The following is a 25,945-nucleotide window of genomic DNA, read 5'->3' on the forward strand; positions in this document are numbered from 1 at the left end:
TTCTTCGGCCCTGGCCTGCACCCAGCTCATCTGAAGTACAACCTGTTGTGTGAATCCTTGTCCTGGGTACCTGACCTAGGGAGCTTAGCCGTTGACCATGACTGAGGGGTAAACCAGGGTTACAGTACACTCTAAGGTATGTACAGTATAGTTACAAACCACCGTGCTGGTGTGAAATGATTGCTATAAATAGTGATTAGCTGTACTCACCTCCTGACTGCTGTAACAGGATGTCAGCTGGATTATGGGGCTTGAGCCCCAGCGCAGACAGAGGAGTTTTTGCCAGGCCAGGAGGGGAACGTGCTACAACTGGAGAAGCAAAAAACAGAGGTGCTGAATTAGAAATAAGAAATGCTGGCATTAAAGACTGCTCATAACAAAGCCAGATTCTGACCCACTTAGGATGAAGAGGTAAAAGACCTCCCTTTCCTTTATAGAATACAAGTGTGACAGTGAAAATACGCACGTGGAGGTTAGATGCCAGCACTCGTGCCAGACACAGAGCTGGCGTATGCGTGTATACCCAGATTTCTGAAAATACGTGGTACTTTTGGGTTTCTGCCAGGTACTTGTGACCTGGCTTGGCCACTGTTTGGAAAACAGGATCCTGGGCTAGATGGACCATTGGTCTGATCCAGTATGGCTACTCTTATGTTCTAAACTTCTGTAAGTTATGCCTGGAAGTGTGAGTACCAGCTTTGCTCCACTGAAACTCCACCCATGTGTATGTTATGTAAGAAATGCGTATATTTACGTGAGTAATAAGTGCATGATAGCACACTGTGCTTATCCCAGGCTTTAACCCCACTCCCCCCCCCCCCCCTCAACTCCTAAGGATCCTCTCTGTGCTTCCTGGAATTGTCTTACTGTCTTTGTCTTCAACGTGTACCTTGGCAGGTTGTTCTACCCTTCCTCCTCCTTTGCATAAAATAACATTTTCAGATATTGATCCTGAGTCTTCCCTCTCTAGAACTTCATACCAGGACCCCTGGTTGTACAGAGTTCTTTCCTCTGAACTTTGAAACGGTTGCTTCTTGTGCCTTTATTCATACCTTTGAGATAATTTGAATATCTCGGTCATGTCCTCCTGTCTCTCCCCTCCTCCAGGTCCTTCAATCTACTTTAGATCTGAGCAGTTAATCTAGAAGCCTGGCTTCTGTTCAGAACGGCTAATGAGATGCACATAAACGCTGGTTTTAAGTTCTGTGCAATAGCTGCCGGTATGAGGGTTTGTACTGAGACAGGGAAGACAGGTGTAGGAAAAAAAAAATTATCTCACCGCCTCCAGAAGAGGTTGGGCTGGTAGGTGCCGAGGCTTCCATCTCCTCGAAGGCTTCTCTGTAACTGTGAAGGTGAGGCTGCAGACAACGACGATGAAATCCACGATTAATATTCTATCATTGAATCCATATGGCGATCTACAGGGCACCTGTGGAGCTCCTTGACCATACAGGAGTTCAGATGCATGCCCTCTACTGCATCAAATGTCATGAATGAATACCTATTCCCTCTGATACTGTTATTAACTTAAACCCTGAATTATTATATACCATTGCTTATTTAAGGACTGGGCAAAAACAGGTGAAAATATCTTAGACATTTTCTACTGTACCTACATGTAACTTACCTTAGGCTACCAATGACAAGGTGTGCATGAAAAAAAGGGGAAATGGGACTTGATATACCGCCTTTCTGAAGTTTTTGCAACTACATTCAAAGCGGTTTACATATACTCAGGTACTTATTTTGTACCAGGGGAAACGGAGGGTTAAGTGACTTGCCCACAGTCACAGGGAGCTGCAGTGGGAATCAAACCCAGTTCCCCAGAATCAAAGTCCGCTGCACTAACCACTAGGCTACTCCTCCACTAGCAACATTCCATGTAGAAGCCTGCCCTTCCAGATCAGCAATGCGTCTGCGCAGGCTTCGGTTTCTGTGAGTCTGATGTCCTGCACGTACGTGCAGGACGTCAGACTCACAGAAACAGAAGCCTGCACGGCTGCATTGGTGGTCTGCAAGGGCAGGCTTCTACATGGAATGTTGCTAGTGGAATAGCAACATTCCATGTAGAATCTCAAATAGGGAAAGGGAACTGGGACTTCATATACTGCCTTTCTGAGGTTTTTGCAACTACATTAAAAGCGGTTTGCATATATTTAGGTACTTATTTTGTACCAGGGGAAACGGAGGGTTAAGTGACTTGCCCACAGTAACAGGGAGCTGCAGTGGGAATCAAACCGAGTTCCCCAGAATCAAAGTCCATTGCACTAACCACTAGGCTATTCCTCCACTCCATAGGGAAAAGGGATGGGATTTGATGTATATCTTTTTTGTGGTTATAACCAAAGCAGCTTACATATTATATACAGGTACAGGTACTTATTATTTGTACCTGGGGCAATGGAGGGTTAAATGACTTGTCCAGAATCATAAGGGGTTGTAGTGGGAATCAAGCCCAGATCCTCAGGATGAAAGTCTGCTGCACTAACCACTAGGCTACTCCTCCATCAGCAATGTTCCATCTAGAATCTCCAATAGGGAAATGGAAGTGGGACTTGATATACTGCCTTCCTGTGGATTTTGCAACTACATTCAAAGTGGTTTACATAGTATATACAGGTACTTATTTGTACCCGGTGCAGGGGAGGGTTAAGTGACTTGCCCAGAGTCACAAGGAGCTGCAGTGGGAATCGAACCCAGTTCCCCAGGATCAAAGTCCACTGCACTAACCACTAGGCTACTCCTCTACGCCACATAACTTTTGGGTTGGTGACTTAACAGGGCTGAATATTGGGATGGGGAGGGGGGGATAAGAGTATAAGCAGGCACCTCTCTGGGTCTTCCTCCAGGATTGGCTAGGATGGTGTTGAAGACCTCAGGTGACACACAACGGACAGGCGATCGGACACTGGTTGGGCTTCTCACTGTGCCGGGGTCCTGGGGGCTGGCCACGTATTGACCTTCGCTGGAGGTGCGTCTTCGGGCTGAGACAAGTACCTCATCTTCACCCTTGTCACGAGCTTGAACCCCTGGAGATTAAAATGCACAATTCAGATAGAGAGATTAAATCTTGAGGAGTGCTTAAATTCACTGGGCACCACACTAGTGATGTGTTAACAGCAAACTTGTTAAGATATTTGTGCAGTGCAACACTTCTCAGAATGCAGTACAACATACCATGCTGAACACTGAATGTGACGGCACAGGAACACAAGAGTAACTCCACTTAGCTTGAGCTAACATCTATATCAAAATATGTCAAAAACCATATCCAGGAGACAGCATAGTAACAGAGTAGGTTTTAGGGAAAGAAAAGTCTGTGATCTATACTTATCAGCCGCCTCTCTGGCATCTCTCTAGTGGTGATTGTCCAGGAGAAGACATGGTCAGGACAGTGGATTACCAGTCTTCATGATTCACAACATGTATTTCCCTAGACTTAAACCTTAAGGGACGATATTAAGCCCACGACAGTCAGCGTTTATTTTTAAACTTCAGCAACCACGGGTAAAAAAAACACCAGCTATTCGGGTATCTGGATACTGACCAGCACTAAATATCCCGGAATCAGCACTGACCAGTGGTACTATCCAATTAATGGCAAGGTTCGGCCTGCTATCCAGATAAAGGTCAGACAGCCTTTTTGCTGATATTCAGAGTTGCTGCTTTACCCAAGCTCCGGCCACTGACTGCCCTAGCGCTATCCAGATAGTGCGATCAGTCGAGGTCGGGGGGGGGGGGGAGGGGAAGGGAAATGGGACTTAATGTACTGCTTTTCTGAGGTTTTTGCAACTACATTCAAAGCAGTTTACATATATTCAGTACTTATTTTGTACCTGGGGCAATGGAGGGTTAAGTGACTTGCCCAGAGTCACAAGGAGCTGCAGTGGGAATCAAACTCAGTTCCCCAGGATCAAAGTCCACTGCACTAACCACTAGGCTACCCCTCCATTCATTCCACCAATAAAACCCAGTTCCCCAGAATCAAGTCCGTTGCACTAACCACTAGGCTACTCCTCCACTAGCAACATTCCATGTAGAAGCCTGTCCTTGCAGATCACCAATGCAGCCGCGCAGGCTTCTGTTTGTCTGGCGTCAGACCCACAGAAACAGAAGCCTGCGCGGCCGCGTTGCTGATCTGCAAGGGCAGGCTTCTACATGAAATGTTGCTACTGGAACAGCAACATTCCATGTAGAATCTCCAATAGTAGCAACATTCCATCTAGAATCTACAAATAGTTTCAACATTCCATGTAGAATCTCAAATAGGGAAAGGGAAATGGGACTTGATATACCGCCTTTCTGAGGTTTTTGCAACTACATTGGACTACTAACACGGCTACCACACCTCTCTACTGCAACTACATTCAAAGTGATTTACATATATTCAGGTACTTATTTTGTACCAGGGACAATGGAGGGTTAAGTGACTTGCCCAGAGTCACAAGGAGCTGCAGTGGGAATTGAACTCAGTTCCCCAGGATCAAAGTCCACTGCACTAACCACTAGGCTACTTCCCCACTCCCTGTTTGCACTGCTGCGCTAGTGGCTACCATGTGGCACTGCCGACACAGCCCATTCAAAATGAATGGACTGTATTGGCATTACCGTATCGGCAGCCGCTAACGAGGCTTTGTAAACAGGGGCCTAAGTCTTTGATTCCTGTGCAGCTCCAGTGCAAAAGACACCACCAAAATATGCCTCCTGATCTGGAGCTCTTGAGAGGCCTCCAGCACCGCTGAAACATCCAAGCTACCCAGTTATTTTACCATTTGCACTTCCCTCCAACCACTGCATACACACTGGAAGAAAAACCTCCTCGGGATACTTGTTTATTTTACTTAAAAATCATTTCTAAACCGCCAAGCAGGTCAGACTAGGAGCAGGGACCAGGGCCGCCGAGAGTCAGGCATGGGGCAAGTCTGCCACCGGGCCCTCCTCCCACTTGGGACGAAGCCGACGGCCCCCCACCCCCAGGATACAGCCAAGAGTGCTGCACCATATGCCTGGAATAGACTTCCCGAGCCGGTACGTCAAGCTCCATCTCTGGCCTTCTTCAAATCTAAGCTAAAAGCCCACCTTTTTGATGCTGCTTTTAACTCCTAACCCTTATTCACTTGTTCAGAACCCTTATTTTATCATCCTCACTTTAATATTCCCTTATCTCTTGTTTGTCCTGTTTGTCTGTCCTAATTAGATTGTAAGCTCTGTAGAGCAGGGACTGTCTCTTCATGTTCAAGTGTACAGCGCTGCGTACGTCTAGTAGCGCTTTAGAAATGATAAGTATTAATAGTAGTCTTTGGGATTGTGGAATCTTGTTACTCTTTGTCCTTATCCCTTATTTGTCCTGTTTGTCCTAATTAGATTGTAAGCTCTGTCAAGCAGGGACTGTCTCTTCATGTTCAAGTGTACAGCTCTGCGTACGTCTAGTAGCGCTATAGAAATGCTAAGTAGTAGTAGTAGTAGAGCTCGGCACTACAGCCTCTCACCTGCTCCAGCGTAGGTTCCGATAGGAGCAGCAGAGAGACATTCCTCGAGACCCGGTGCCGAGCCCCCCTTGGAGGCCGGGCCTTGGGAATTTTGCCTCCCCCCCCCCCCCGTCCCCCCCTTGGCGGCCTTGGCAGGGACTCCAGAACAGTGATGTACCAAGGGTGGGGCAGTGGGGGTGGTCCACCCTGGATGCAGGCAGCAAGGCAGTGCACTGAGCAGTTGCGTGGCTTTTGGCTCTGCCAGTCCCCTGCCCCAGAATAGGAAGTTGGCGTCAGACTGCTTAGTGCACCCCCTTGCTTGGAGGAGAAGGGTACTCCACCCCAAGTGGCAACCAAGCTAGGTATTTGTCTGAACACTGAGGGGGTAATTCTCCTTTAGGGACCAGGATGATGTGTGCTAGGTATGAATTCAATAATGGCAGCTGTGCACGCAACTTCCGTTACAGAATACTAGCATGTCTGCATTTCTGTACTAATATCGGGTGTTAATAAAGGGCTCCCCTTACCACTTTAGGATTATCACTGCCTTTCCACTCTCACTCCAGTGTCCCAAATATCCACTACTCAGTATTTTTTTATTTTTTGTTACATTTGTACCCCGCGCTTTCCCACTCATGGCAGGCTCAATGCGGCTTACATGGGGCAATGGAGGGTTAAATGACTTGCCCAGAGTCCCACTAGCAACATTCCATGTAGAAGTCGGCCCTTGCAGATCACCAATGTGGCTGCGCAGGCTTCTGTTTCTGTGAGTCTGACGTCCTGCACGTACGTGCAGGACGTCAGACTCACAGAAGCAGAAGCCTGCGCAGCCTTCTACATGGAATGTTGCTAGTGGAATAGCAACATTCCATGTAGAATCTCCAATAGTAGCAACATTCCATGTAGAATCTCCAATAGTATCTATTTTATTTTTGTTACATTTGTACCCTGCACTTTCTCACTCATGGCAGGCTCAATGCGGCTTACATGGGGCAATGGAGGGTTAAGTGACTTGCCCAGAGTCCCACTAGCAACATTCCATGTAGAAGTCAGCCCTTGCAGATCACCAATGTGGCCGCGCAGGCTTCTACATGGAACGTTGCTAGTGGAATAGCAACATTCCATGTTGAATCTCCAATAGTAGCAACATTCCATGTAGAATCTCCAATAGTATCTATTTTATTTTTGTTACATTTGTACCCTGTGCTTTCCCACTCATGGCAGGCTCAATGCGGCTTACATGGGGCAATGGAGGGTTAAGTGACTTGCCCAGAGTCACAAGGAGCTGCCTGTGCCTGAAGTGGGAATTGAACTCAGTTCCTCAGGACCAAAGTCCACCACCCTAACCACTAGGCCACTCCTCCACTGTGGAGTGCTGAAAGACCAGTCGGGTTTAGTATTTTTACCACCTCTCTAAACTATCCTATATAATATAACGGCGTTAGAGAGCTAAAATACAAGGCCACACATATGAGAAAGTGGAGATAGAAATTTTATCACTTACCAAGAGAAAAGTACAATTCTAAAAGGTTACTTTCTCATGGGGGGGGGGGGGGGCGGCTTCTGAGCCACAACACAGCCGTGATGCTTGCGTCTAAGACTCCCCCCAGATAAGATCTGGTACATACAGTTTTATACAGGTAACAATACAGATTATAATGCAGTGGTTAATACCATTTGGATAGTATAATATTGTGGTTATTACTAATCGGCTAGACTAATATGTTGGTTATTATTTCTGAGAAAGTGTAAATTAGCTTTACTGTTCCTAGTAAGCACAGTCATCCTTCAGGGGAATTTTCCAGTTCTGCATTTCTCCGGAATACCTGCACCACCAGGTTGCCACACAACACTAATCCATACTTGCAGGCCTTGCACCCCCAACCCCCCTTCCTCATTCTCTTCACCACAAGGGTGTCTCAACTCTTTCCAGTGCTGGAGTTCAAGTTAGTGTCACTTCAGACTTGGGCCTGTCAGTTCTACTGTCTTTTTCATACCGTGAACCAAAGTGTAGAGACTGGTCCATAATATACAGGCGCGAACAATTACGCTAGGTCATTGGCAGGTGTAAACGCTCGCACCTAACTGTAGGCAATTGAGAAGCATAAACGATACTATTCAATAACCACTACAAAAACTGGCTTCCTTCTTGCAACAATAATGTTGAACATACCATAGCCATCCCGTCAGGGAAACAAAATACATTTATAACGCACAGTTGGCACCAGGAAAGGGCTGACCAGAGAGACAATAAAGCAAAGCTCTTTAAAAAGCTGCACCGAAACCAGGGGCGTAGGCAGACTTCAGCAGGAGGGAGGTCCAGAGCCCGAGGTGAGGGGGCACATTTTAGCCCCCCCCCCCACCGCCACCACCACCACCAACTTTGAACCCCCCGTGCCGCCGACCCTCTCTACCCCCCTCCCACCGCTAACCCTCCCCCGCCGTCACCTACCTTTGCTGGCGGGGGTTGGGGTCCCCCGCCAGCAAAGGTAGCAGACGGCGATGGCGGGTTGACAGCGGGATGGGGGGGGGTCAAGAGGGTCATTGGCAGGGGGGTCCAGGGCCAAATCTACAGGGACCCAGGCCCCCGTGGCCCCACGTAGCTATGCCCCTGGGCAAAACAGCAATGATCTGTTGAGCTGTGTTGTTTAAAGACCAGAAACAAACCGGAACGGATGACATTTAGGAATTACGGTCCGTACAACAGCTGGAAGTCATCTTGGTGCCAGTTAAGTAAATCACAGTCCAAAATATGTAAAGTATATAAAAATTTATACAAAATTTTAAAAATCCTTAAAAATTAGGTTTTTCTTGATCTGTGATGAAGAACTCACCCGCAAAAATGGCAGACATAGTTCAGCATTCCTCCCCGGGAACTCCGTTCACTGGGTAAGTCTCTCTTATCTGCACCCTTCTCCTCCATCGCTAACTCCAGACTCCATTCCTTTTATCTTGCTGCACCATATGCCTGGAATAGACTTCCTGAGGTGGTACTTCAAGCTCCATCTCTGGCCGTCCTCAAATCTAAGCTAAAAGCTCACCTTTTTGATGCTGCTTTTAACTCCTAACCCTATTCACTTGTTCAGAACCCTTATTTTATCATCCTCAATTTAATATTCCCTTATCTCTTGTTTGTCCTGTTTGTCTGTCCTAATTAGATTGTAAGCTCTGTCGAGCAGGGACTGTCTCTTCATGTTCAAATGTACAGCGCTGCGTACGTCTAGTAGTGCTATAGAAATGATAAGTAGTAGTAGTAGTCTTTGGGATTCTGGAATCTTGCTACTCTTTGGGATTCTGCATGGAATCTTGCTACTCTTTGGGATTCTGGAATCTTGCTACTCTTTAGAATTCTACACAGAATCTTTCTACTCTTTGGGATTCTGGAATCTTGCTATTCTTTGTCCTTATCCCTTATTTGTCCTGTTTGTCTGTCCTAATTAGATTGTAAGCTCTGTCGAGCAGGGACTGTCTCTTCATGTTCAAATGTACAGCGCTGCGTACGTCTAGTAGTGCTATAGAAATGATAAGTAGTAGTAGTAGTCTTTGGGATTCTGGAATCTTGCTACTCTTTGGGATTCTGCATGGAATCTTGCTACTCTTTGGGATTCTGGAATCTTGCTACTCTTTAGAATTCTACACAGAATCTTTCTACTCTTTGGGATTCTGGAATCTTGCTATTCTTTGTCCTTATCCCTTATTTGTCCTGTTTGTCTGTCCTGATTAGATTGTAAGCTCTGTCGAGCAGGGACTGTCTCTTCATGTTCAAATGTACAGCGCTGCGTACGTCTAGTAGTGCTATAGAAATGATAAGTAGTAGTAGTAGTCTTTGGGATTCTGGAATCTTGCTACTCTTTGGGATTCTGCATGGAATCTTGCTACTCTTTGGGATTCTGGAATCTTTCTACTCTTTAGAATTCTACACAGAATCTTTCTACTCTTTGGGATTCTGGAATCTTGCTGCTCTTTGTCCTTATCCCTTATTAAATAAGGATTCCAGGACAAACAAACAGGACAAATAAGGCTTATTTGTCCTGTTTGTTTGTCCTAATTCGATTGTAAGCTCTGTGGAGCAGGGACTGTCTCTTCATGTTCAAGTGTACAGCGCTGCGTACGTCTAATAGTGCTATAGAAATGATAAGTAGTAGTAGTAGTCTTTGGGATTCTGGAATCTTGCTACTCTTTGGGATTCTGCATGGAATCTTGCTACTCTTTGGGATTCTGGAATCTTTCTACTCTTTAGAATTCTACACAGAATCTTTCTACTCTTTGGGATTCTGGAATCTTGCTGCTCTTTGTCCTTATCCCTTATTTGTCCTGTTTGTCTGTCCTAATTAGATTGTAAGCTCTGTCGAGCAGGGACTGTCTCTTCATGTTCAAGTGTACAGCGCTGCGTACGTCTAGTAGCGCTATAGAAATGATAAGTAGTAGTACGTTGCTTTACGAAAGAGATTTTAAAAAAAGAGAGAGAACAAATTCTCCAGTAATTTCAACAAATACAAGATCTCCTTATACATGTCCCTCTTATCCACAGTTAAGCTTCTGGTCTGCAACATTAAACAGAGCAGCACCAGGCTGGAAGCGTCTGTACCAAGTCTGTTTAACTAAGGACAGAGGACAAAGCATTCCGGTCCCACTCAGGGACAGACTGCCAGCCAGCCAAGGCGAGAAGGTCCATATGCATTTTAAATACCTCCATCACAATGTTTCCATTTTTCCCCTCTGGGGTTGTAAGCTCAGTCTGAAGGAGGAGGGTTAAGGATGGGGGCATCATTCATCCCTCCTTTTTTTTTCTGATCCAGAAAAAAACCTAAAGGAAATAAATAAAAAGAATCCATTGTTTGGGAGCCAAGAACACGATTCTCGGTCGAGGCTTTGCTGGCTGATGGAAGAGATGGAGGAGGCGGAAAAGGGGAAAATTCTTGCAAAGTTTCTAATTTCCAAATAGCGATGCTGTGTCCTTGGAAGAACAGGGGGATGCTATGTTGTAACCTGAAGGACTTAAGAGCAAAATTAGAAGCAGCTGTGCATCTTGTCCTAGGCAGAGTGACAAGGAGGAGGGTTTCCTCTGGGATTCCCCAGCCAGTGCTGGCTCCTGTGTACAGATCAGCAGGAAAAAAAAATGCGTGTTGGTTTTTACCCAGGGAAATCCATTTAGCTCTATCTTGATAATTATTTTGAAGGAAGAAAGTCAAAGGTTACAGAAACTTCCTTTTTTAGAAGTCAAAAGAATCTCACGGGTACAAGTGTGGTAGTCAAAATGATAATTATATCCTAATTAAGAAAGAAGACGGAATACTTCTGTTTAGCAGTGTAACGTTCACTCTCTATCTTGTTTTTGGGAGGTCTGCAGAATTAAAAGGTCAAATTAACAGGGAGCGGGAGAGAGATGCTAAGACTGCCAGGGGCCCCTGGGAACGCGAGGCCCTGTGCGACCGCCCCTGTCCCTGCCTTTAAGACCTTCAGATCTGGACTCCCCGATTACTTAGCGCCCTTAACCATTTCCTATTCTCCAGCTCGTCTCTTTAATTCTGTGAATGATTTTCACTTGGTTCTTCCTGGTCCAAAATCCGCTCAACTCGAACTTACAAGCCAGCGTGCCTTCTTCTTCGCTGCCCCTTTTCTCTGGAACTCCCTCCCTCTCTCTATTCAGGCTGAACTATCTTTCACATTTCAAGGCTGCAATAACAGACTATGGACTTTTCCTCCAGGAACTTGTCCAAACCTTTTTTAAACCCAGATACGCTAACTGCTGTTACTACATCCTCCGGCAAAGAGTTCCAAAGCTTAACTATTCGTTGGGTGAAAAAATACTTCCTGCTATTATTTCCTTGTAATTTCATTGAGTGTCCCCTAGTCTTTGTACTTTTTGAAAGAGTAAAACATTGATTCACTTCTACTCGTTCTACACCACTTAGGATTTTGTGGACCTCAATCATATCTCACCTCGGCCGTCTCTTCTCTAAGCTGAAGAGCCCTAACCCCTTTAGCCTTTCCTCTTACGAGAGGAGTTTCTTCCTCTTAATCATTTTAGTCACTCTTTTTTGAACTTTTTCTAATTTCTCTATATATTTTTTAATATATCATTCTTAGAGAAGGGGCTATGGGGGTTTCTGTGCATGCAAAATATATATTACTTAACAGCATGATGGTCAAGTGTGCAGTGTTAGGGGTGGGTATTTTTTTACATTCGATTCCTGGGCTATATAATTAAACATACCTGAATCTCCACTACCCTAACTGCAAAGGACTCAAATACAAAGCAACCTATGCATCCAACTTCTCCTATAAGTGCATAAGTAATGCCACACTGGGAAAGACCAAGGGTCCACCGAGCTCAGCATCCACGACAGTGGCCAATCCAGGTCAAGGGCACCCGGCAAGCCTCCCAAACGCACAAACACTCCACACATGTCACCCCTGGAACCGTGGACCCTTCCCAAGTCCATCCAGCAGTGGCCCACGGACCTGTCCCTCAGGAAACCGTCCAACCCCCTCCCAAACTCTGCCAAGCCAACCGCCCTCACCACGCTCTCCGGCAACAAACTCCAGAGTTCAATCATGCGCTGGACGAAGAAACATTCTCTCCGACCTGTTTCAAATCCACCACACTGCAGTTTCATCGCATGCCCCCCAGTCCCAGCGCCTTCGGAACTATGGAGCACACAACTATGGAACGCGTTGCCAAAAGCTGTGAAAACAATCTACGACCATTTAAACTTCAGGAAATCACTAAAAACCTACTTGTTCAGAAAGGCGTACCCTACCCACCCAACATAAATGGCTCAACTCTGCAACACAGCAAAACCAAAGATCGTATTGGACACTATCCAGCTCATTTTCGAAAGAGATCCCTGGCCATCTTCCAACACAAATCGGGAGATGGCCGGCGATCTGCTGAATCCCGAAAGCCGATTTTGGCCGACGCCAACTGTTTTCCGTCGCGGAGCCGGTGAAACTTCAAGGGGAGCATGTTGGTAGGGTAGTGAAGGCAGGACGGGGGCGGGACAGGGGCATGCTCACGAGATGGCCAGCTTCGCCCGATAATGGAAAAAAAAAGCCAGGCTTGACGAGCATTTTGCTGGCTTTTCTTGGTCCCTTTTTTTTCACGGCCAAGCTTCACAAAGGAGCCCCAACTGACCACCGGAGGGAATTGGGGATCACCTCTCCTTATTCCCCCAGTGGTCACCAGCCCCCTCCCACCCAAAAAAAACCTTTTTTGCCAGCCTTTATGCCAGCCTGAAATGTCATACCCAGCTCCCTAACAGCACTACTACTACTACTACTTAACATTTCTAGAGCGCTACTAGGGTTACGCAGCGCTGTACAGTTTAAACAAAAAGGACAGTCCCTGCTCAAAGGAGCTTACAATCTAAAAGACGAAATGTCAAGTTGGGGCAGTCTAGAATTCTTGAATAGAGGCATAGTGGTTAGGTGCCAAAGGCGACATTGAAGAGGTGGGCTTTGAGCAAGGATTTGAAGATGGGCAGGGAGGGGGCCTGGCGTATGGGCTCAGGGAGTTTATTCCAAGCATGGGGCAGTTTTTAGTGGGTGCTGTGCACTTCAGGCAGGTGGACCCAGGCCCATCCCCCCCCCCCCCCACCTGTTACACTTGTGGTGGTAAATGGGAGCCCTACAAACCCCCCCCCCCCCAAAACCCACTGTACCCACATGTAGGTGCCCCCTTCACCCCTTAGGGCTATGGTAGTGTTGTAAAGTTGTGGGTAGTGGGTTTGGGGGGATTTGGGGGGGCTCAGCACACAAGGTAAGGGAGCTATGTACCTGGGAGCTATTCTTTTTTTTAATTTTTAGAAGTTCCCCCTAGGGTGCCCGGTTGGTGTCCTGGCATGTCAAGGGGGCCAGTGCACTACAAATGCTGGCTCCTCCCATGACCAAATGCCTTGGATTTTGCCGGGTTTGAGATCGCTGGCATTTTTTTCCATTATGGCTGAAAACCGAGGCTGGCCATCCCAACCTCGGCGAACTCTGACATTTGGCCGAGCCCAACCGTTTTAGCGAAGAAAAAGATGGCCGGCCATCTTTTTAAAAAATACGGTTGTCTCTGCCCGCTTGCGGCGCTGGAGATGGCCAACCAGCTATTTGGCCGGCGCCTTTCGATTATGCCCCTCCACGTAGCTTAGTAAAAGAGCCCCTATGTATAAGTCACACAAATTTTCCAGCCAAAGCAGAGTTCTCTGACTTACTTGTCACCTGCTACATCACGGCGGCATCCAGTGAACACTAACAAAACCATCTGACAAGGTAGCACGACAAGCGAACCCTGACGCTAAGTCAAGTCGCCATGTTGAGTCTTTTCATCCCACGTTCCTAGAGTCACTGGTAGAGTGCCCGGCATACATGCTTCACACTGCAAGGCATGCTGTAACCTACAGGGATGGTTCTTTGGGACAGATCCAACCAATGAATGCACTTTTAACCCCTTCTCTGTAGCAGAAGCAGGACCGGGGTTTAGGCTGTGGCTTCAGTAAAACAAGGCCTAAGATATCTGGTCTTTATTTAGCATTCTGTGCTGTATATATTTTCAAAGTTCTGCCATGCAATGCACCTTTAAGGCAAATATCTCTTATTTCTGTAAGACGGCCTCATGTGGCATGCATAAGATTATAGGAGGCCAGTGAAACAAAGTGATTGCAATTCGTTGCTAGTATAAGCAAGAGCATATGCAAATACATTCATATTTTTTGTCACGATTTCCTTGAGCCCGTGGGAGTTGTCAAACTACAGGATCTCAAGGTCACAGGATCTACTTGGCCCGTGTTTCTTATTAACCAGGCAAATCCCCTACCCTACTGCCTAACTTGCACACTCCTTTGAACGTGTCCACTCCTAGGGGTTTAATCGTTTACAATGCCTTTGGGGATAATGTTGCTTGAGAACTAAGTACGTGTCCTCTCTCTCTCTAATCGCTCTAAGCAGGTCCTCAGAAATGCCTCCTCTCGATGTACATACACTGGGAAAGAATATGCTGACTTTTAGCTGCGTTGTGCGGTGGGAAATTTTCAGACAACTAATTCATGTGGGTAAAATGCTTTTTACCTGCAGAAATCACTGAGAATTGACTACCCCACTGCTAATTTTCTGTATGTTAACTCTTAATAGGATACTTTCTTTACGGGTATGCTGGCCAGCTGGCTGACTACTCTACAATTCAACCATTAATGCCAAAAAGTACAATCCAGTGCATTGCCCCATTACATCAGCCTCCAATTTCCCAAATGCTGTTTCCGACTGGTCACTATAAACCAAGGGGTAACCAGTCTGTCACGGTGAAAAACAGAGAAACAGAACCCCTTGCAGTCACGCAGACAAGTCACAAACAGCGAGGGTGACAAAGAGATGGAGCAGCAGACGATGTCCAAAATATAATGGCTTTATTATAGTACTATTACTACTACTATTTAACATTTCTAAAGCGCTACTAGGGTTACGCAGCGCTGTACAATTTAACATAGAAGGACAGTCCCTGCTCAAAGAGCTTACAATCTAATAGACAAATGTACAGTCAGTCAAGTAGGGCAGTCAAATTGGGGCAGTCTAGATTTCCTGAAAGGTATAAGCTTAGGTGCATCGAAGACTCAACATGAGTCATGTTTCAGCCCAAAAGGCCTTCCTCAGGAGTCTTCTGTTGGACGTATGAGGATCTTAAGCCAGACTGAATGAGATATAAGTGTTATCTGATATCTTGCTGCTAGATTCTGTCAAAAAAATGTGTAGGCGTTTGGACTCATTTTGGGCAAAAACACGACTCGTGTCGAGTCTTGGATGCTATAATAAAGCCGTTATATTTTGGACATCGTCTGCTGCTCCATTTCTTTGTCACCCTCGCTGTTTGAGATTTGCAACCAGTCTGTCCAAAGTCAGAAGTGAATAGATTCATATTCGATAAAATACAAACACGGTGTTCTACAGTCAAACCACTCCCTATAATGTTCAAAAAACCACCACCACGTCTTGGGTGCACGATTATGAAAAGAATTTCAGCGATTACCCCCAAACATGGCAGCACCTGCGAAAAATCATGAAGAAAGTACAATACCGCACCAACGTTACAGCTGGCCGTGCTGCAGCTCAGGGAGATGAGGAGAGCTGCCCAGGGCCACACCGCAAGTCAGTAGCAGAGTTGAAGACAGAGTCCAAGAACTACAGCCCCTCAAAGAACATTGTCTGCCTGGCTGTCAAACTGGTTCTGAACTGAAGAGAGAAACATTTTCCAATCGTGGCTCACGATTTCCATGCCAGCCTGAAATAAGCTCTTAACACATCCCTGACTCTGAGCCATTGCCAGTTTCACATGTTAGTCATAAACCCATGCAGATGTAAGAGGGAAAGCATGCAAAGGGGAAGGCAACAAAACCATGCTGATTGAGACAAGGAAAGCCGAGAGGAAAATAAAAAGGAACGCAACAAACCAGCAAACGATGAGGATCGCTGTCTGTGCAGAGCAGGGTGGGGGGTACTTAGGCTTTTCCGGATGTTCCGGAGTTTGGCGTTGTACTCTGATAGATTAACAGAGAGTCGCAGGTACGAAGTTAAAAAAGAAATGATGAGGGGTAGAGGCATGACCCAAGGAGAAGAGAGACAGACATAACATAAAATGGAAAGAAAGAAAAACAAGGAAATATTAGTTGGATACCTGAAGTGAATTAAGTTTTCCATCGGTGATCCATTTACTGCTAAATTCATAATAAATGATGTTTATATTTACGAGAGAATTTTATAAAAGCTATTTCACACATGTACACAAGTATATGTGTGTAAAAAGATCTCTTATAAGATTACACAAGGAAGCAAAAAAAGAGAAAGGCCCCCTATGAAAGGAATGCTAAAAGACAAGGAAGTAGGGGTGAAGCAATAAAAAGAAACAGTGGAACCTTGGAGTAAAAACTAATAAAACATAGTAACATAGTAGATGACGGCAGAAAAAGACCTGCACGGTCCATCCAGTCTGCCCAACAAGATAACTCATATTTGCTGCTTTTTGTGTATACCCTACTTTGATTTGTACCTGTGCTCTTCAGGGCACAGACCGTATAAGTCTGCCCCGCACTATCCTCACCTCCCCAGCCCTGCCTCCCAACCCCGGCTCTGGCAGAGGCACAGACCGTATAAGTCTGCCCCGCACTATCCCCGCCTCCCAACCACCGGCTCTGGCAGAGGCACAGACCGTATAAGTCTGCCCAGCACTATCCTCACCTCCCCAGCCCTGCCTCCCAACCCCGGCTCTGGCACAGACCGTACAAGTCTGTCCAGCACTATCCCCGCCTCCCAACCACCAGTCCCGCTTCCCACCACCGGCTCTGGCACAGACCGTATAAGTCTGCCCAGCCCTATTCCCGCCTCCCAACCACCAGCCCCGCCTCCCGATCTTGACTAATGAAAAGGGAAACAGGACTTGATGTACTGCCTTTCTGAGGTTTTTGCAACTACATTCAAAGTGGTTTACATATATTCAGGTACTTATTCTGTACCAGGAGCAATGGAGGGTTAAGTGACTTGCCCAGAATCACAAGGAGCTGCAGTGGGAATTGAACTCAGTTCCCCAGCATCAAAGTCCACTGCACTAACCACTAGGCTACTCCTCCACTAGCAACATTCCATGTAGAAGCCTGCCCTTGCAGATCAGCAATGCAGCCGCACAGGCTTCTGTTTCTGTGAGTCTGACGTCCTGCACAGCCGCGTTGCTGATCTGCAAAGGCAGGCTTCTACATGGAATGTTGCTAGTGGAATAGCAACATTCCATGTATAATCTCAAATAGTAGCAACAGAATCTCAAATAGTAGCAACATTCCATGTAGAATCTCAAACAGTAGCAACAGAATCTCAATAGTAGCAACATTCCATCTAGAATCTCAAATAGGGAAAGGGAAATGTGACTTGATACACTGCCTTTCTGAGGTTTTTGCAACTACATTCAAGGCGGTTTACACATATTCAGGTACTTATTTTGTACCAGGGGCAATGGAGGGTTAAGTGACTTGCCCAGAGTCACAAGGAGCTACAGTGGGAATCAAAGTCCATTGCCCTAACCACTAGGCCACTCCTCCTAGTGGGTCTACATAAAACAAATCTCCAAAATATGGTGGAAATTCAGAAGCTAGATTCAGACTAAACACTGTTTTATGTTTCAGTGCTAAGTAAGGGCTCAGGCCATAAACAGGCGTAAGCTAGTTTTAATTTTAGCGCACGCCTATTTCCCGGTCAATTTTAAAAAATGCCTTTTTCCCAGATGCAGTAAAAAATGGTCCGGCCTGCGGCAAAAACATGAGCCCACACTACCACAGGCCACTTTTTACCGTGGCTTAGTAAAAGGACCCCTGAATGATTTCAAATACAAGTGACTGACTGGGAATTAGATCATCGTCAAAAGGAAATAATCGGTAAAAATACTTTCTCTGCTTCAAGATCTGAGAAAATACAATGTGCATTTTAAATCATTCAGGGGCCCCTTTACAAAGCTGTGGTAAAAAGTGGCCTGCAGCAGGGGCATAGCTACGTGGGGCCACGGGGGCATGGACCCCCACAGATAACGCCCTGGCCCCCTCTACATTTGACCCCTCCACTGCCGCCCCCCCCCCTGCTGCATCAGTTACCTTGTTTGCTGGCGAGGGTCCCCAAACCCCGCCAGCCGAAGAGTCTTCTTCAGTGCCGGTCGACTCCAGCACCTTTGTTGTGGGATCATCTGTTTCTGACGCCCTACGTCCTGCACCGTGCATGTAGCCCCGTGCAGGACGTAAGGCGTCAGAAACAGATGATCTCACAACGAAGGCGCCGGAGTCGACCGGCGCTGAAGAAGACTCTTCGGCTGGCGGGGATTTGGGACCCCCACCAGCAAACAACATACCTGATGTGCCGGGGGGGGGGGGAGGGTTGTGGTTGCGGCAGCGGCAGGAGGGGGTCCAAAGTGGTGGTGGGGGGAGGTGGCTAAACAGTGCCTCCCCACCTTGGGCTCTGCCCCCCTCCCACCAAGGTCTGGCTATGCCCCTGGCCTGCGGTAGTGTGTGCGCACCACTGGGCCACATTTTACCGCGGTTTAGAAAAAGGCCATTTTTTTAATGGGCTGGGAAATGGGCCTTCGCTAATGTAAAAACTAATGTGTGCCTATTAAGCGGAAAGGGCTCTCACACTAGCCACGTGGTAACCACGCAGCGAACACCAATGTGGGTGCACTGCCGGTTACTGCTGGGAATGCCACCAGCGGTAGAAAATTATTTTCTAGCGCGGGATTCGGCACGCACCAAAAGTGGAATTACGCCGGGTGCATGTGCTACCCCGGCAGTACGCTGTTTGGCGCGCCTTTGTAAAAGGGTCCCTCAGATTGTTGCTGACTCCTGATGCAGGTGCTCAGTGTCGAAACACGGAACTGTGTCGAGTCTGAATCTATCTTCTGAATTTTCAGCATCTTCTGGAGATTTGTTTTATATAGACCCACGGTCTTTTTTTTTTTTTTAATAATAAACTTTGAAGGCCTTTTACTAAGGTGCGATAGGCATTAGCGTGTACCTACTGAGGAGCAAAAAGCCCTGCCGTGGGACAAACTGAGGCGTGCACTAATCCTGTGGTGAAAAATCATCAGCGTGCGCTAATCCCTTGCTGAAAAATATTTTTTTCAGCTTGGGAGGCACGGCTATGGTTGGAGAGTAAGTGTGCCCTGGGCTAATTGGGTAAGGTGGGCACACTGCCACACACTGCCCGATTACCATGAGGTTAGCGTTGGAGGCTTTAGCACCAACAAAATAGGTGTCGGTAAGAGCTCCCACGGTAATAGCCACATGCTAATTGGGAAATTAGTGCACTGGCATTAAAGAAATATGTGGAGATGCGGCCATTTTACCACCGTGCTAAAAATGGCCGTAGCGTGCAGAAACCCCACATGCTGACAACAGCGCCGGCCACTTTTTAGCGCAGGTTAGTAAAAGAGCCCATCCAGTCTGCCGATCCTCTGTAACCCCTAATTTTTCCTGTTCCTAAGCGATCCCACATGCTTATCCAATGCCTTTTTAAATTCTGGAACAGTCCTCGACTCCACCACCTCCACCGGGAGGCCATTTCACACTCCCGCCACCCTTTCTGTGAAATAATACTTCCTTAGGTTACTCCTAAGCCTATTCCTTCTTAACTTTGTCATATGCCCCCTCATTCCAAAGCTCTCCTTCATTTGAAAAAGGTTCTCTTCCGGTACATAAATGTCCTTGAGATATTTAAACGTTTCTATCATGTCTCCTCTCTCCCTCCTCTCTTCCAGCGTATACATGTTGAGGTTCTTAAGCCTGTCCCTATAATTTTTGCATTCAAGACCGCTTGTTTTAATAATACTAGTAAAAAAGGCCCGTTTCGGTATGAAATGAAACGGGCGCTAGCCAGGTTATCCCTCTCTCCCTCCCTCGCTCTCTCCCTCTGTCCCCTCCAAGTCCCACGGCCCCCTTTCTTCCCTTCCGATTTCCAGGCCCTCCCTCTCCCCCTCCCCCTCCCTCCTTCCCTCCCTCTCTCTCCTTCCCTAAGTGTAGAGATGCAACTAGGTGGGGTGCCAGGGGAGCGACCACTCCCCCAAATGGACTTCTGACAGCACCGGAGCCTATTTTTGAGGTGTAGACTATGTAGTTTGCACTCCTCTTCCCCGGTGTCATAACCTGGTTGCGCTTCTGGTTAAGTGACTTGCCCAGGGTCATACAGACCTGCACAGGGAATTGAACCCAGTTCCCCAGGATCTCACCCCATTGATGACCATTAGGCAGCTGCGGGAATCAAATCTAGCTCACCAGGTCTCCAACCCACTGCACTAAACATAAGAATATCCACAGTAGGTCAGACCAATGGTCCATCTAGCCCAGTGTCCTGTTTCCAACAGTAGCCGATCCAGGTCACAAGTACCTGGCAGAAACCCAATTAGTAGTAACATTCTATGCTGCAAGACTCGGGGCAAGCAGTGGCTTCCCCCATGTCCAGCTCAACAACAGATTATGGGCTTTTCCTCGAGGAATTTGTCCAAATCTTTTTTAAACCCAGATACGCTAACCACTGTTACCACATCCTCTGGCAGAGAGTTCCACAGCTTTACTATTCATTGTGTGAAAAAATATTTCCTCCTCTTTCTTTTAAAAGTATTTCCATGTAACTTCATTGAGTATCCCCTGGTCTTTGTACTTTTTTTAAGAGTAAAAAATCGATTCACTTCTACTCGTTCTACACCACTCAGGATTTTGTAGACCCCAATACTATCTCCCCTCATCCGTCTCTTTCCCAAGCTGAAGAGCCCTAACTTCTTTAGCCTTTCCTCATACGAGAGGAGCTCCATCCCCTTTATCATTTTGGACACTCTTCTTTGAACCTTTTCTAATTCTGCTGTCTTTTTTTGAGATACGGCGAACAGAATTGCACACAATACTCCAGGTGAGGTTGCACCATGGAGTGAAACAAAAGCACTGACTCTGAACTGTCTCCAGAAATTCAGAGACTGAGGGAAGAGTAGAAAGTATAAAATGATCTGCCTTCTGAATCCTCATGTTACGCTAGGCTACTGGTTCTTGTGTGATGGTGCCAAAGCATCACGTCACGCTTTATTATTTAACTAGTAAAAAAGGCCTGTTTCTGACACAAATGAAACAGGCGCTAGCAGGGTTTTCCTCGGAGTGTGTATGTTTGAGAGAATGTATGTGAGAGTGACTGTGTGTGAGAGAGAATGAATGTGCGAGTGTGTGTGTGTGTGAGAGAGAGAGAGTGAGTCTGGGTGCGAGTATGTCTGTGAGAGAGAGAGAGTGTGTGTGTGAGAATGAGAGTGTGTGCAAGTGTGTATGTGAGACACAGTGAGAGAGAGAGAGAGAGAGAGAGAGAGAGAGAGAGAGAGAGAGAGAGAGAGAGTGTTTCACACAGATACAGTGTGTGTGTGAGAGACACAGACTTTCTGTGAGACTGAGTGTATAAGACCAAGAGAGTGTATGAGTGACTGTATGACACATAGAGAGTGAATGTGATACAGTGTGAGACACAGTGTGTGAGAGACAGTGTGTGAAAGTGAGAGAGAGAAAGACATTGACTGTGAGAGAGAGAGAGAGTGTGTGAGAGAGAGAGTGTGTGTGTGACAGAGATACCTCCCCCCCCTCTGGTGTCAGGCCCCCCCTCCCTCTCTCTGGTGTCAGGTCCCCCTCTCTCTCTCTGTGTGTTACTGTGCAGGACGCTGAGCTCTGGCTGTGCTTCAAGGAACTGACCAATCCTATTTAATAGAATGCACCTCCAACATTCTGAAGCCGAGAAACCTCGTGTGGTTGGTCACTTCTGCTTGTGACGAACCCTGAAGTACGTGATGTCAATTCAGGAGATGGATACAGAGAGCAGGAATGCCTCAGCCATGCAGTCAGCTTCAGAATGTTGGAGGTGTGTTTTACTATATAGGATACACAGCTGCAATGCAAGGAACGACCAAGCTGACCACATTTCATCTAGGTTCATTTCCTTTCTCCCTTCCAAATACTGGTTCTGCAGCTCTCATTGGGTCACACCAAAAATATACTGCTTGACCTTCATACTAAGGGGCCTAGGCGCCTATGAGTGCCCAATGTGTACCAATTCGGAACTACCGCCCGGTCACCGGGTGGCCTGGACAGTAATTTCATTTTTTACGCGCGTCCAGTAAGAACGGGTGGTAATCAACACTGTACGCACTCTGATGATTACCGCCTGGTTAACACATGAGACCTTACCGCTAAGAATCCCCGCCAGCTCAATTATTTAATATTTGGGATTTGTAGGTAGGGAGGGGTGGAGAGAGGAGCAAAATGGAGGGGTACCGGGAGGGGGGGGGGCAGGCAAATTCCATGCCCATCCACCTTGGGCTCAGGTACACCCAAAACTGGCCGTCTGGCTAAGCCCGTGCTTGCAACATTTCCTTTAGACTGGTTTTAGCAAGTCTAAATGAAACGTTATTTGTGGGTAACGCATAGAGACTTTTAGCCACTGCTTTACCGTGCACGGAAGCAATGGCCAAAAGTGCTATGCTAATGAATGCGCTAGTATTAAAATGAGCTCATTAACAATTCCCTCCAATGCTCAGAAAACCAGCTTACAAAACAAACCCTGCCCTAATATAAGTACATAAGCACTGCCACGCTGGGAAAAGACCAAAGGTCCATCAAGCCCAGCACTCTGTCTCAGACAGCGGCCAATCCAGGCCCCAAGAACCTGGCAAAACCCCAAAATTTAATAACGATCAATGGACTTTTCCTTCAGGAATCTGTCCAGACCCCCTTTAAACTCAGCAAGGCCAGCTGCCGTCACTACCTTCTCCGGCAATGAGTTCCAGAGTCTAACCACGCACTGAGTAAAGAAAAACTTTCTCCAATTTGTTTTAAACCTACCACATTCTAATTTCATCTTGTGTCCCCTGGTTCTATTATTGTTAGAAAGTGTAAACAAACGCTTTACATCCGTCTGCTCTACCCCACTCATTATTTTGTAGACCTCTATCATATCACCCCTCAGCCGCCTTTTCTCCAGGCTAAAGAGTCCTAGCCGTCTTAACCTCTCCTCATAAGGTAGTCGTCCCATCCCTTTTATCATTTTTGTCGCCCTTCTCTGCACCTTCTCCAATTCCTTTATATCTTTTTTGAGATGAGGTGACCAGAATTGGACACAGTATTCAAGGTGTTGTCGCACCATGGAGCGATATAACGGCATTATAACATCCTCATGCTTGTTTTCCATCCCTTTTCTAATAATACTCAACATTCTGTTCGCCTTCTTAGCCGCCGCAGCACATTGAGCTGAAGATTTCAACGTCCTATCCACGATGACTCCCAGATCCCTTTCTTGGTCTGTAACTCCTAAAGCGGAACCTTGCATGACATAGCCGTAATTCGGGTTCCTCCTTCCCACGTGCATCACTTTGCACTTGTCAACACTGAACTTCATCTGCCATTTGGACACCCAATCCCCCAGTCTCACGAGGTCCTCTTGTAATCTTTCACACTCCTCCCGCGACGAGACGACCCTGGATAACTTTGTGTCATCTGCGAATTTAATTACCTCACTAGTTACTCCCATCTCAAGGTCATTTATAAGTATGTTAAAAAGCAGCGGTCCCAGTTGGTAGTGTGCTATACTAATTTTCCTTTGAAGCGGGTGGGCGCTGAGGCAGAAAGGAGTAGGCATTCCTCCTGCATCATACGAAAGGTATGTGGAGGGCACTGGGGGATGGGGAAATTCTACTAGACAACTAAGGCCGGTGATGACTAGGGGGATGGGCTCAGCCCGGCCAGGGTCCCACTGGGTGAGTTGGTCTGCTCTGGGGGGGAAGAAGGTGTCCACTGGACCATCGAGCTTGTGGGCATGTGGCAGAAAAGTTCTGATTCCTTTATCGATCAATGTTCAACACTAGCAGCGTGCTGTTAGTGTTGAGAATTAGTTAGTAATTCTGACTCCATCCGGTGTTGTCTGGCGCTGTATCTGTGCATCACTCCTCTCAGTTTATAAAATAGGGATGTAAGTCAGTTATGTGGAGAACTGCAAATTAGTGCCAAATAGTACAGGAACAGTACTGGGCAGCAGTGGCGTAGGAAGGGGGGCAGTGGGGCGGTCCGCCCCGGGTGCACGTCGCTGGGGGGGGTGTCGGCTCCGTTGGTTCCTTGCTCCCTCTGCCCCGGAACAGGTTACTTCCTGTTCCGGGGCAGAGAGAGCAAGAAACCAATGGAGCTGACGCAGCTCCCGGCGACGTGGACTCAGGGGTGGATCGGCCCTCCCACCCGCCCCTCGCTTCTTCGTTTCTTCATCAATTAAGAATGCGCTCCGGGGGTGGGGAGGGTGCGCACTGTGGGGGGGGGGGGGCGCCGAGGGGGTGGGGCGCCATGCTGCACCTGGGGGGGGAGGGTGGGCAGCGGCGACCCGCCCCGGGTGTCAGCCGCCCTCGCTACGGCTCTGCAGGGCAGACTTCTACGGTCTGTGCCCTGAGATAGGAAAGGACAAATCAAACTCGGGTATATATATATAAAGTATCACATACCGTGTAAAATGAGTTTATCTTGTTGAGCAGCCTGGATGGACCATTCAGGTCTTTATCTGCCGTCATTTACTATGTTACTATGTTAGTGCTGGTTAACGCTAATTATTGGTGCTTATTTCCAATTAAGTGTCAATTTGGCACCAATCAGCTAATTATGTTATGCGTATAACTGACCTTATTCTATAACTGGGTCCAGAAGTGTGCGCCTCAGTTCAGGCACCATTTATAGTATTTGGTGGGGGGGGGGGGGGGGGGAGGGTAAATATTTAGCAGGCAATTTCCTTTGAAAGTTGAGCCCTATGTTTTCTGAATATGACTGTATACTCCTGGGCAGTTTTATAAGGGTCCACTTAAGTATACATACTCAAGTCACTTATACAATTACCCCATACAGCCAATTACTCCAGTGACCTTCTATGGCTAAGAGGGAAGGATGCAGCTTTTTTCTTACCGTTATTCTTTGTAAGTGTTACTGTGATAAAAAGACATGATTCATTCCTATTCCCTTAAAGTTAAACACTATTTCAGGGGTAATCCTAAACCAGCAGGTACCTAAGTCAAAAACTGATCCCATGCCTTGAATTGTCTATTTTACTGCTCCTTTCTCCTCCACGTTTACTATACTTTTGGATCCAGGCCACATTACGCTGAAATAGACTTAGGAGGAATCTTTCACTGAAAGGGTGGTGGATGTGTGGAATGGCCTCCCGGTGGATGTTGTGGAGCCGAAAACTGTGTCAGAATTTAAGAAAGCATGGGATAGGCATGTGGGATCTCTTAGGAAAGGAAGAGTTAATGGTTACTGAGGATGGGCAGACTGGATGGACCTTTTGGCCCTTATCTGCTGTTATATTTCTACGTTTCCAGGAGTTTCCTCCTAAGCATTTGGCTCTAGTGGACTATGGTGCCAAGAGAATTCATCTACAACTTCCTGAGGCCTCAGTTCCCTCCAGAGTTCGGCACATGGTCCTTCCTTAGCATCTCCTCTTCTCTATATACAAGTCAGTAAACTGAATTTGGATAGCAAAAATTCAAGTCCATTTATTTTTGATACACTGTTGATCGGGCTTCCAACTCACCGGTATATAATCCACAAAAAATAAAATAAAATAAAAGCATAGGAGCCTGAAAAATGAATAAGAACTAAAGACCAGACCCTAAGTCAGATTGCAATTATATTCAGTAAAAGGAGGGAAGTCAAGGTAGGGGAATGTGGGAAGACAAGCAGCAGATAAATTGCAAAGGTAAGGAAAAGCAATGGCCAGTCTTATTATGGCAGACTCCGTCCACCTGCTGAGTGAGGTCAGTCCCATGGTTAAAACAGTTATTTACCTCATCCTATCAACTCAATAGTTGTTGCAGAGCAGTGGCGTAGCTACGTGGGGCCTGGGGGGGCCTGGGCCCCCTCAGATTTGGCCCTGGACCCCTCCCCCGGTGTCGCCAACCCTCCCCCGGCGCCATCGCCGTCGAG

General features: G+C 46.9%; 1 protein-coding gene and 1 long non-coding RNA gene across 2 annotated transcripts in view; both read right to left on the bottom strand.

Annotated features, from left to right (window-relative positions):
* Positions 1 to 25,945, bottom strand: part of LOC115473761 — a 1,161,257-nt gene that overhangs the window by 685,807 nt on the left and 449,505 nt on the right. The window lies entirely within an intron of this gene.
* Positions 1 to 25,945, bottom strand: part of TNS1 (tensin 1) — a 171,217-nt gene that overhangs the window by 68,393 nt on the left and 76,879 nt on the right. Inside the window, exons 8-11 of the mRNA XM_030208848.1 lie at positions 15,896 to 15,982; positions 2,830 to 3,029; positions 1,272 to 1,358; positions 211 to 310 (exon numbers count right to left, since the gene is read on the bottom strand). Coding sequence (XP_030064708.1) covers positions 211 to 310; positions 1,272 to 1,358; positions 2,830 to 3,029; positions 15,896 to 15,982 — 474 coding nt within the window. The remainder of the gene's footprint in view (positions 1 to 210; positions 311 to 1,271; positions 1,359 to 2,829; positions 3,030 to 15,895; positions 15,983 to 25,945) is intronic.

This window comes from Microcaecilia unicolor, chromosome 7 (assembly GCF_901765095.1).
Source record: "Microcaecilia unicolor chromosome 7, aMicUni1.1, whole genome shotgun sequence".
Lineage (NCBI taxonomy): Eukaryota > Metazoa > Chordata > Amphibia > Gymnophiona > Siphonopidae > Microcaecilia > Microcaecilia unicolor.